Source organism: Beta vulgaris, chromosome 4 (genome assembly GCF_026745355.1).
Source record: "Beta vulgaris subsp. vulgaris cultivar EL10 chromosome 4, EL10.2, whole genome shotgun sequence".
Taxonomy (NCBI): domain Eukaryota; kingdom Viridiplantae; phylum Streptophyta; class Magnoliopsida; order Caryophyllales; family Amaranthaceae; genus Beta; species Beta vulgaris.
In genome coordinates this window covers 21,227,838-21,240,892 of record NC_079205.1, presented here as the reverse complement: position 1 = coordinate 21,240,892, position 13,055 = coordinate 21,227,838, and the positions used below count along the sequence as shown (strand labels likewise).

The 13,055-nt window shown below is 35.4% G+C and overlaps 1 protein-coding gene across 1 annotated transcript; it reads right to left on the bottom strand.

The window, feature by feature from the left end:
• Positions 1-4,534: 4,534 nt before the first annotated feature.
• Positions 4,535-8,995, bottom strand: LOC125496902 (glucan endo-1,3-beta-glucosidase-like). The gene is made up of 5 exons (XM_048642929.1): positions 8,841-8,995; positions 7,246-7,274; positions 6,891-7,125; positions 5,648-6,096; positions 4,535-4,856 (listed from the first exon to the last, which is right to left on the bottom strand). Exons 1-4 carry the CDS (start codon positions 8,896-8,898, stop codon positions 6,071-6,073), a joined length of 348 nt encoding a protein of 115 aa, XP_048498886.1. The 5' UTR covers positions 8,899-8,995; the 3' UTR covers positions 4,535-4,856; positions 5,648-6,070.
• Between the last annotated feature and the right edge of the window lie 4,060 nt (positions 8,996-13,055).

Here is a 13,055-nt window from a genome sequence, read left to right as displayed (position 1 = left end):
TTCCTATATACCTCCCCTGCTCACCATGCCAAACCCATACGTGGTATTGAGGCCTAAACCCACGGCGAAAGACATGCTCCCTAACCACATGTATACTACTAACCTTGCTCACATTTCTACAATCCAAACAAGGACAATAAAAGTCGATTGCTCCATAGGATGTTTGATATTCTAATGCACTTCTATAGAATTTCGAGACCCCATTCACAAACTCAATCGATTCACGACTACCATACATCCAAGTACGATCCATGTCATTCAAGAAGACCACCTCTAATAATTAAACACAACATTCATTATAATGCATCAATCATTATTAAAGTACATACACTCACATATTCAAATCATACACGTATACAACAAGCTAAGATAATGACATGTTCAATTGTATGCATGCAGTCGAAGGTCCTTATCACTCCAACCTAACCCATCCTTGGACGTCTAATCTAACTAGTGAATATATGCCAACTTTTCAATTCTAAGGAAAATCCGGCAGCATTTCCCTACAGTTCTCCAAGTACATAATGTAGATAATTGCTTATCTACATATGTACCTAGAGAACAATGTAGAGAAACGATAAGCCAAGATTTTCCTCAGAATTGAAAAGAAGACACACATTCACCACCTAAGTGAGATCAAACATCCAAGAACAGTCCCAAACCGGGGACTATTCAAGACTTACTCCTGATGAGTAAGTCTTGAACGGGTATCTAGGCATATATGATGATGATTCAAACAACTTGTAGATTTAATATATAGCTAAATCACATTGCGTTTTCATACAATCTCATATCAACAAATATGTATACATTATAAAAAATACGTATATACATTCAATAAATTATCAACTTTGTCTACATGTTAAAGTAGTTACCTCTTAACACCAACGACGAGCAATGAAGAGAAAACTTCCTTAGCCTCTTCTTCCTACAATTGACAAAACCCACATTGCACATTATTAATTCAATTAAGAAAAACAAAAGTAACTTAAAAACAAGATTAATTCATACCTAATTAACCACTCAAATGGTGGAGAAGAGAAGAGAAGGGTAGTGATGGGTGGCGCGCAAGGTGGTGGCGGTCACTGTTGGTGCGCAAGGTGGTGGAGCAGTAGAGTTAGGTCGCGCAAAGTGGGCAGCAATGGTGGTCGCGCAAAGTGGTGGAGCAATGTGGGTGGCGCGCAAGGAGGTGGTGGTGCCCTCGAATTAGGTCTCGCAAGGTGGTGGTGGTGCACTCGATTTTTCGCTCGTAATTCTCTAAGGGAGGAAAGTGGGAAAAATAGAGTTGGAGTATGGGTATACTGTACATGCGCGCTTCAATAATTTACAAAAAAAAAATTGAACGAAGGGCTGCGCCTTTTTAATAAAGCGCAACCCTTTTCAAAGTGAAGGGCTGCGCTTTTCTAAAAGCGCAGCCCTTCTAATGTGAGAAGGGCTGCGCTTTTGATAAAAGCGCGGCCCTACTAACTGAAGGGCTGCGCTTTTCTTCAAAAGCACAACCCTTCTGTTATGTAGGGTTGCGCTTTTATCAATAGCGCAACCCTTCCTGCGCAGCCCTTCCTTTTTTTTCCCCTTGTGTTTCGTATTACAGTTCTCCATCCGAATGATCATCAAACATTACTCGGACCTGAGTAAGCCTAGAAGAGGAGGTTGGAGATATGAGGATGAAGGCCAAGAAACATTTTTATGAGGTCTATCGGGCGAGGACAAATGGCTTGTTGAAGACATGCTCGATGATGCCAAGAGGGCCATTGAGAAAAATCAAGCTGACTCCGTCAAAGAGCGGGAAGGATGGGTGAAGGAAAACTCCAAACTCGCCCTGGCCCGAGATGTTATCCTAAGGGAGAAGGGGGAGCTAGAGACTAGGCTAAAAAAGGCCAAATAGGATCTCTCGGCAACTAAGCTCAAGCTAAAAGACACCAAGGAAAGGCTTGCGAAGGGTCAAGAGGGTTGGTTTGCCGAGTGGTAGTAGAAGACTAGGCCTTGCCTCAGATGTAGAAGGTGGTGAAAGAGATATCCCCGAACCTTAGTTGCGACACTTTCTCAGATAAGTATCAGAAGGCCTTCGCAGCTAAGACCGCGGAGCTCCGAGCAACGATGGAGCAAGCTACTGATATTTAAAGGGCCCTTATGAGTGATTAGGATGATGAGGGCGAGCTACATGTTGAGGATGAGGCCTCGTGCTGAAAGTGCCTCGACAATCTTTCTCATTTGACCGCCTAAGTAGCTTGCTCTGTAATATGATTATATTGTATGGTTATATGAAATTTTGTAATGTCGCCAATTTTTTGCTAAGAAATGAAAAGTTGTTTCTTTTATTGCTTCGTATTTCCATCCAATGTTTTGTTGTTGTAGTATTGTCCAATTAACTTTTTCTATTATCCGAGTAACTGACTCTTTTTTATCCGAGCTATCGTGTTTCATTTTAGTTCACTGGTTAAGTTAAACTTCTCAGCATGGTTTTGCTAAATTTAGTTTGCAGAAATTTGATGCAACTGGTTAAGTTACTTAGCTTTTGAACTGGTTAAGTTTGTAAAGATGTTCTTTCATTCATCTGGTTTGCTTTACAAAAATGAGTCGGGTTGTTTGGACCTCTTCAACTATTACATTTTATGCCCTTATTGCAACTTTCAAACACTAACACATAGAATTGCCTTCGGGGAGTCCAGTTAGAATGTTCCAGGTTTGATGATTTATGTTCCTTTGTAAGGACCATCCCCAGTTAGGCCCTAGTTTCCCTTTGAGATGTAAGTTGTATGTTGTCTCGACCATCTGAACCACCTAATCTTTGAGCTCTATATGTTTGGCTTTGACTCGTGCGTTGAAGTGTCGAGTGATGCGCTACTTGTACCGAATGGATTTCAGCCGTGCATTGGCAGTGGTTTTTGGCAGCATAACCAAGTTGATGGACTTTTCTTCCTCGTATTGCTCAAATTCATAGAATGTCACTCAAGGAGAGGTGATGTCGACCTTCACCGGGAGAACCGCCTCACTTCTGTATATGAGGCTGAAGGGAGAGTGGCCAGTTGCTTATTGTACAGTGGTTCGAGCGGACATAATGCAAGTTTATAAAATAGATAGTAATAGTTTATCCCAGGTACACCTATGACCCTACCTGGGAAAATCAGGTACTTGATAATCGGGTGTTCGATTTTTCCGAATCGGGACGCAGGACAAATTTTCAACTACCCGCATGTTCAAGTACCCTGAATATCGGGTACTTGGAATATTCGATACACAGTTACAAACATCCCTAGTGGTAGCCATGATTGAGATGGTAACTACTCGAGAAAGAAGAAGAAGAAAGGATAGAGAGAGAAAAAAGAATTTAAATTTGCAAAAAAAAAATAGAAAAATTGACTTGTTAAACCGACAACAAGTCATTTGACTTGCTAAAACTTTAATGATATTAAAGTAGCTTATTCAAGGATAATCGGATGGTTGGCTTATTTTTAGCGTACCACGTCAAAGGTTGACTTATTTTTAATAATTTTTCCTATGGAAAATGTAGTTCTGATTATTTTGAGAAGTTATAAAGCAAAGTTTGGATTATTCCAAGATAATTTAAAGTTGGAATTATTTTGAGAAAGTAAATGAAAGTTTGTCAATTATTCCTAAATTTAATTAGTGAGTGCTTTTTTTTATCATGACTTATGGTTTTTAATGAATAGATATTAAAAAAAAATTGCTTACTTTTACTTATTCTTCTTTTATCCACTATGAATGGTTTGTTCAACGCAGTTTGATTCTTCAATGGAGGACTTTTTTTTTTTTTGCTTTAGTGTAGAGAGAAATGCAGATAGTGTGTTCTTCAAAATGGAGTTATAAACCAAATATTAGAAAATTGGTAGGTAAAGAATTGGAGAGAGAAGAAAAAAAAAAGATACGTTGAAAAGTTACCAAAGTTTATAAATACAAAAAGTAAATAAAACATGAGGTTTAATCATTTTCTTATTTGGTTAGTTTGTAACTCATCCTTTATCTTCCCTATATGTTCGTTTGTTGATTTATCCATGCTCCAGGCCTCCAACCTTTTCGTTTCATTATCTATTAGTTGTCGTTTCATATCCGATACATGACATCATTATGTACCCGGGTTCATGCTGTATGCTCTGTTTATTCCCCTTTTTACATTACTCCGACATTTTAATGTACCCGAAGTATTTGTTTACACATAGTGATTTTGGTATGGTGGGGATATCCGACATTTCAATTGTATTAAGTGGAATCAACTTAATTTAATCTCGGTAGAAGGTTTACTTCTTGTACATTGTCAACACTTATGTCATCCCCTTCCGAGCCAATTGAAATTGAGTGTCTTTCAACAACACTTATGTCAAGAAATTGTTATTACCATAGTATAAATCATTGTCCTATATGCATGCTATGCATGTGAAGTTGAAAGATGAGTGATAAATGCTTTGCATTTTGTTTGATTTGTTTCCTCTTTTTTATTTTTAAACTATTAAAGTAGTAGGGTTGTAATTTTCGTTTCTAGTCAGGAGTATATTGATTAAAGAAGAGGACACCAAAATACTAAAGACTGTCCATATTTATTTCGCGAATAGGATTTTTTTCATTCACAAAAATTTGCTACTAATTACAAAGTTGGAAAAAAACATTCGATTAAATAGGTGTTTCTCACTTTCTTGTAGGGAATATGCGAGGTTTGTAATATGTTAATATCCCTATCGCATATTCGAAAATGCGATTATGCCAAATAGCAACGGGTCTAGTTACAAAAAGATCCAAAAGGTACAAAATAGAGCATATTAATTCACATATATTTCAACAGATCTTCCACTTTCCACCAAGAATAGAAATATCCCCCTACTCGTAGAGACAATTTGCATAACCTGCACAATATTAGAAAAGGAGTTAAACAAACGTGATAATCATAATGTATTTAAAACGATTATGCAACAAGTCAATTTAATTAATTACCCATTCCCCACTTATTTAATCAAAACTCTTATGAATTTTCATAACGTTGATGACAACCAAACAAATTAAGGACATTTTTTAAGAATAATAATTCATTTACAAAATACAACTTTCAAAGAAATTTAATTCTCCTATCCACCAAACAAGTATTATCACTTACAAAAGGTTTTTTTTGGATATCGCTCGTTATTACAAAATTGTAAAGTCATACTATATTAGTAATAAGACCACGTCCTCTCAAAATCAAAGTTACAAGATCACGTACAAGTCTCCCACACATATCTATTAATAACTTATAACTCATAAGACATAACATAAATATTTCTTTTATTATGAAATAAGTAAACACTTCTCTCAAAAGGTTTTTACTTATAAGAGGCAAGTGTTTCACTTACTTCACAAAGGAGGAAGTATTAGATTAAAATCTCACAACTCACAAGAAAAATAACAATACTTTTGTGAGTTTGTGTTCTAAGAGACCGTCTACTTTTAAATTAAAATTAGGCAATGGTAAACCCAATATTAAAAACAGGATTAGCCCAATAATGACTAAGTTAATTTCTTTCAGTGACTAATTTAATCTATTTAGTTACTAAGTCGACTTTAATATTAAAATTAGACCGTCTCTTTTAAAAAAAATTGTACCTTTGTTTTTTTTGGATGAGATATACGGACATAGTAATAATAATATATGAGAACTTACTGGGATTAGTGATAACAATGAGTCCAGAACCTCTAAAATCACAGTTCCATTTTTGGCTTCCCAATACCTTTTGCGTACTTAGTACAAAATTGGCATAAACAATATTGATTAAAGAAGAGGACACCAAAATACTCAAGAGTGTCCATATTTATTTCGCGAATAGGATTTTTTCATTGACGAAAATTTGCTACTAATTACAAAGTTGGAAAAAACAGTCGATTAAATAGGTGTTTCTCACTTTCTTGTAGGGAATATGCGAGGGTTGTAATATGTTAATATCCCTATCGCATTTTTGAAAATGCGATTATGCCAAATAGCAACGGGTCTAGTTACAAAAAGATCCAAAAGGTACAAAATAGAGCATATTAATTCACATATATTTCAACAGATCTTCCACTTTTCACCAAGAATAGAAATATCCCCCTACTCGTAGAGACAATTTGCATAACCTGCACAATATTAGAAAAGGAGTTAAACAAACATGATAATCATAATGTTCTTAAAACAATTATGCAAGAAGTCAATTTAATTAATTACCCATTCCCCACTTATTTAATCAAAACTCTTGAGAATTTTAATAACCTTGATGACAACCAAACAAATTAAGGACATTTTTTTAAGAATAATAATTCATTTACAAAATACAACTTTCAAAGAAATTTAATTCTCCTATCCACCAAACAAGTATTATCACTTACAAAAGGTTTTTTTTTGGATATTGCTCGTTATTACAAAATTGTAAAGTCATACTATATTAGTAACAAGATCACTTCCTCTCAAAAACAAAGTTACAAGATCACGAACAAGTCTACCACACATATCTATTAATAACTTATAAGTCATAAGATATAACACAAATATTTCTTCTATTATGAAATAAGTAAACACTTCTCTCAAAAAGCTTTTACTTATAAGAGGCAAGTGTTTTACTTAATTCACAAAGGAGGAAGTATTAGATTAAAATCTCACAACTCACAAGAATAATAACAATACCTTTGTGAGTTTGTTTCTAAGAGAATGACTACTTTTAAATTAAAATTAGGTAATGGTAAACCCAACGTTAAAAAGAGAATTAGCCCAAAAGTGACTAAGTTAATTTCTTTCGGTGACTAATTTAATCCATTTAGTTACTAAGTTTACTTTTATATTAGAATTCGACCTTCTCTTTTAAAAAATGTTGTACCTTTGTTTTTTTTGGATGAAATATACGGACATAGTAATAATAATATATATGAGAACTTACTGGGATTAGTGATAACAATGAGTCCAGAACCTCTAAAATCACAGTTCCATTTTTGGCAGCCCTTAGCCCTATAATAAAGATTCATGGCAATGGAAGCATGATTTATGAGATTATCAGGAGAAAAGCAAGGGCACCCTCTTTGCATAACTCTGCAATCCACTTGAGAACAAGCATAGTTTATGTTTGCTAGTAAAGTGGCTTGATCTGAAGATGGCTTTGCTACACACCATGTTTGCTGTTTCATTGAATTCAATTAATACATCAGCCTATTTTTTAGATCCATACACCAAAATAGATTACATTAGCTCTAATTTAGAAGCGTATATATGTTGTTAATAAGAAAAAAAAAAATTACCTGTCCATTGGCAATTGCAAAAATTTCACCTGGTCAGCAAGAAAACATGATTGATTAAGGTGGAAAAGAACTTTTAAGATTATTTAAACCGGAAGTTCTTAAACTATAAAACTATCACTATTTATATTAAAATGATCACATTCTATTTATATACTTATTAAAATTAGCCCTTCAACTTTAGGGTGTGTTTGGCACAAGTTTTTTAGTCAAAACACTAATTAAGAAAAATAATAGTGTTTTGTAAGGTAGTGGTGTAAGTAACTTTTAGTGTTACAAGTAGTGTTTTACTAGTGTTTGTGAAAAACTACAATTTGTAGCTTTTGGGGTAGCTTTAGTGGTGCATAAATTATATATTAAAGTTTTGTTTGAGTTTTTAATTAATTATTTGTAAACAGCTACTTTGACAACTTTTACCGAACATCAATATTTTATACCGCTAATTGGATAGCTAACAACTAGCAGCCACACACCAACCACTAACAGTTACCAGCACAGCTAACAAAAAAAAAAGTAAGTCTGTGTTTTTGTGTGTGTAAATGAGCAACTAAATAATGACGAAAACGGGATTTGATCCTAGGTCTTGTTATTACCATTTACCAACCCCATAAAACTTTACCAACTAATCTATACTATAATGAGATAACATTGATTACATAGGGTAGAAAATATTCTGATTTTTTTTACGAAGTCCCTAAATTTGAGATTACTTTAATTATTTTGATAGCATGCCATAAGCGAAAGTAAGTTGGAACTTGGAACTAGTTATGGATTGTTTTCTAAATAAAGCTTATCACTTACCAGTGGACCCAAAAGAATGAAATACAAAAGAACCGAGGGAGTAATGCACAAATCTTAATGACAATGTTGACATTCCTAAACCAAATCATAACCATATTATAAAAACTCCAATATATATTTGCAAATCAGAATACTTTGTCCGTATGAAGAAGATAGTCTTTTAAGGGGGTGTTTGGTTCACTAGTTTTAGGTATGAGGTATGGGTTTGGAATGAACAAAACCCATACCTAGTGTTTGTTTAACTTATTTCTAAGTTTTAAACCCATACCTCAAACCCGTAAGGTATGAGATTTAGAAACCCATGGGGGAGGTGGGTATGGCTCATACCTTACCTCTAGGTATCAATTAAAAGAAGATTTTTCATTCCTAAATGAAACCAAACACAAGGTATTAAGTATCAAGTTCCAAACCGATATCACCTTGGTTTTATTCCTGATTCTAAACCTATACCACCTTGGTTTCAATTCTGATTTCAAACCCATACCATTATATGAACCTAACGCCCCCTAATTTAGATCTCCGCTTAGTTTATTGAAAACCACAAACATTTGGAAGTAGATGTAAAAAACAGATGAAAAAACGAAACATTTAGTAGATGCAAAAAACAGGTCAAAGTACAAACGATATATACACTATTAACACATATTCGATATCAATACCACATATATAGGCATATAGCTCTCAAATCAGAGATGACAAACAATGTATGAATAAAATGTAGCAGCCTTTCTTTTGCTATCAATTGAAGTTACTGAAACCAATGAGAATATGATTATTAATTACAGAGGGAAATCTACCTGAAAAAACAAAGGACAGCAGCAGGAGAAAGATGAGAGAGAAAGTTGATTTAGCCATTTTTCTGAGTGTATTAGATTAGAGATAGTGTAGTAAGCAGTAAAGATGATAGATTTTCTTTATATGGTGGTGTGATGATACACAAAAAGATGGGGTGGGGTTTATATAAATTATAAATGTAATGAGAGTGAGCGTAAATGTGGGTAACGGCTAATTTGACTACTAGTGTGCCAGCTGAGCCGTTATTTTTGGTTAGAAAAGTCTTTTTAGGTGGAAAGATAATTAAAGCTTCTTATTCGTAACTCATAATTCTTACATCCGACATCATCCTGACTGTGTATGTTTTACTCCATTTTTAGTTTGGGTGAAGCTTCGTTTTTATCTTTTTGTGATTAAAGGGTGATGCTATATGATTTGTTCTTAGGAATCTGGTAATGATGAATATTATAATTACCCTTCCAAAAATTATGATTAATGATGTTATAATGATCTATACTTAGGCATAAGGTAACCTTGGATATAATAATTACCAGCGTTTTATATACGCGACGCGTACGTCGATTATTTAGGTTTGTTTTTGAATTTCATCGAAATATGATTTTGAAAGTGTAATTTATAATCATTATAGTACAAACTAATTTAATTTATAAAGTGTTTAAAAATTGTGATTAAAATTTAGATGTAAAGTATTATAGTCAAATCAAATATGTAAGAGTTTTTTTTTTATTATTATTAAGTAACCATTTTTCCCATTATGTCAAGTTACTTTGTTAATGCTTATTTAGTTTATTATTGGAATTTAAGAAGACACCAATACACACCATGACCACATTTTTAAATTTGAAATAGATACAATTGTAGAAAATCTGAATATGCAATTATATATATAGCTTAAAAAAAAAAACAAGACTTTTCACGGGAATTTCAAAATTTGGGATTTTGCAATATTATTTTCAAAGGGGTTTTCGGAAATGGGCTTTTAAAAAGGGTTAGAAAATGCTTTTGGACTTAAAACAATTTATTTTGGACTATTCGTTCCTTGATTCGGACTAATTGGAGCAGAGTATTAGTCATCATAGGGTAATAAATGGGGAAACACAATTATGTGTTTACAATGAGAGTGTTAATGGGAAGGGGTACAATTATGTGTCTACATATTCTGACTGCCAAAAAAAGAGAGAGGAGTGCCACCTCGGTGAGCACCTTTTTCAGGATTTGCATGTTATGTAAGGCAGCTGCATTTGATAGTTTGTTTGGGTGATTGATGGTTAGGGTGATCTGAACAATTGAATTTGAATTTTACAAGCTTGAAAGATTTTGAGTATTGTAGACGCATACTCGTGTCTCTCCATTTATTACCATATGACCACTAATACCTTGCTCCAATTGGTTCGCATCGAAGAAAGAACTAAGAACGGGTCTAAAATAAAATATTTTAAGCCCAAAACCATTTTCGAACTCATATTATTAACTCATTTCCGAAAACCTTTTTTATAAAGGAAAAATTGATTCCAATAATCCAACCTTTGGGTCGTTCGCTCAAAATAATCCAATCTTTTGATTATTGTTTAATAATCCAACCTTTTATCCCAATCCGCTCATAATGCACCGTGAGACCGGTAACCTGTTCGAAAGGTAATTTTTTTTTTATTCTCTCCTTCAATCTCCCTCTTGTTTCTCCCTCCCTCCCTTGCCTCACTAGTCATGAAAAACTACCCCACCCCCCACTCCCTGCTCATGATCCTCACCCTCACCCCTGCTCACGATCCCCTGCCCTACCCCTTTGTGAACAACCCCTACCCACCCCACCCCCTTGCGAACAACCATTGCCCCAACCCCACCCTCCAGTCTCCCTCGTTCCCCCCCTTCGTCACCAACATCCTCATTGTCTCCCTCTTAAACCTCTTCATCCTCCTCCACTCGCCTTCACCCTTTTCGTCGACCTCCACTTGCAATCTCTGAGACGAGACACAGATTTTCTTCACGGGCTGGTGATGGTTAGTTAAGGTTGGGAGCGTTTTTCGAGGTGGGGGAGGTGGGCCTGGAGTTGGGAATGGAGGGAGTGGGGTGAGTTGTGGGTTGGGGATGGTGAGAGAGAGAAAGAGATTTGTGGGAGGGTAGGTTTCACTGGGAAGAGAGGGGGTTTTGCGGCTGGGAAGGAGATCGAGGGGTGGCAGTGGGTGGGCAAGGAGAGGGAGGGGGTGGCAATGGGTGCGGATGGGCAAGGGGAGGGAGGGAAGGGGGTGGGGATGGAGGGTGGCAGTAGGTGGGGGATGGTGTGGGTTGGCGGCAATGGGTGCGCAAGGGGAGGGAGGGGGTAGTAAAAAATATTTAATTAAAACACAAAGAATCAGAGCAAGACATGTGTGCAATTAACCCATTCTCATGGTTATCAACCTTATTCAACAGGTCAGGTTGCATTATGAGCGCGCAGATTCGGATAAAAGGTTGGATTATTAAATAATAATCAAAAGGTTGGATTATTTTGAGTGAACGGCCTAAAGGTTGGATTACTAGAATTAATTTTTCCTTTTATAAATAGTTTTACACTAAGCCCACTTCTTAAAACGTTTTAAAATAACTTTTTAAGGCCCATCTTAGAAAACTTTTTAAAAGTAGTTTTTATGAAATCCCAATTTATAAAATCAACTTTCTAGGCCAACTTGATTAATTGAACTAATTAATTTTATTTTGATTAGTTTTATGAATAAAAATTCATTTACAAAAATAATATTTTCCCAAAATATTTTGAAATATCTTTTATCTAACTATTTTGATGAAAATCTTTTATAATAGAAGTCTTTTAGAAACCTACTAACTATTTTCTAATATCTTTTAGAGACCTACTAACATTCGAAAACCTATTGCAATACAACTACCTAAAGCTACCTACACTATATAACAAATAATACACGGCACAACCATTCTCCTCACCAAGAACAACATACACGGCTCACTCAAAACCGCTAATATCACTCGACGCTCCCTTACAATAACCCACAATCATCGTCATCATCACACGCTTATCAATGACGGAGCCAGTAGGGGGGACATGGGGACAGATGTCCCCCCACTTTAAAAAAAATGATCGACTTTATGTTTGAAAAAAAAGGAAAAAACAAAAAAGGAAAAAAAGAAGAAGGAAGGATGCTGGAGAGAGATGTCAGACACGTGAAACAAAATTTTGAAACGAGGAGAAACTAAGGAACTAAGGACGAAGAGAAAGTTTGAAGTTTGAAATCCTAACTATAAACTTCCTGCCACGAGACACGAGCCGCCGCCACCCGCCGGAGCCACGACGAGCCGTGAGGAACGAAGTTCGAAGGAACCTCAACCCATTACCCATCCAAACGAACGAAAGAGATCTGAGGAACGAGTGAACGACGAGTCACGGCACGACCAGTCGCCCGACCCCGACGCCCATGTCGCCCAGTCACGTCACCCCTCACCAGTGGCAGTAAGTTATTTTTTTTTTATTTCTAAATCCTAAGTTTTAGCTTCATTGTTTTAGGTATTATTTGCATTGTTTGGTTGTGATACTTGTGAATTTGTGATTATGGATGTATGGTTGTTGAATACTTGGATTGATTTGTTGGTTTGGTCATGAATCATGATTTATTGGGTTAATTTGTTTATTCATGTTTTAGGTTTATTTAGTTTGCAATTTCGAATTCTAATTTGGAAATGGTAAATATGAGTTGATTTGTAATTGACTAATTTGGTTTGATATGTAATTTATTAATGTTTATCAATTTAATAGGAAATCTCAAATGATTCACATTTACCTAATTCTAACAAGTATTAAACAATTTGTGTTGTAGTGTTTTTTTTCTAAAAAAAAATTCCGAATGTTCGATGGTCGGATTTTTGTCCCCCACTTTGAGAATCCTGGCTCCGCCACTGACACCTATCACCACAAGATCATCATCTAACATTCATCATCTCATCACCTACACTACTCGCCAAATACAAAACAATCCACCTGATCATATATCATCAACATTCACCTATCCTCATCCTCCATACAACTCACAAATCTCCCGTTTTCCCTCCTTGCGCCACATCATTAACCCTCATACTCGTGCACCATACAATAAATTCCAATACCCATACCTATTCCATACTGCATTGATACTAAAAATCACATCTTTACATCGTTAACACCCACGTATATTTTCAATCATATCAAACTATAATATGAAACAAACAAATCTTTT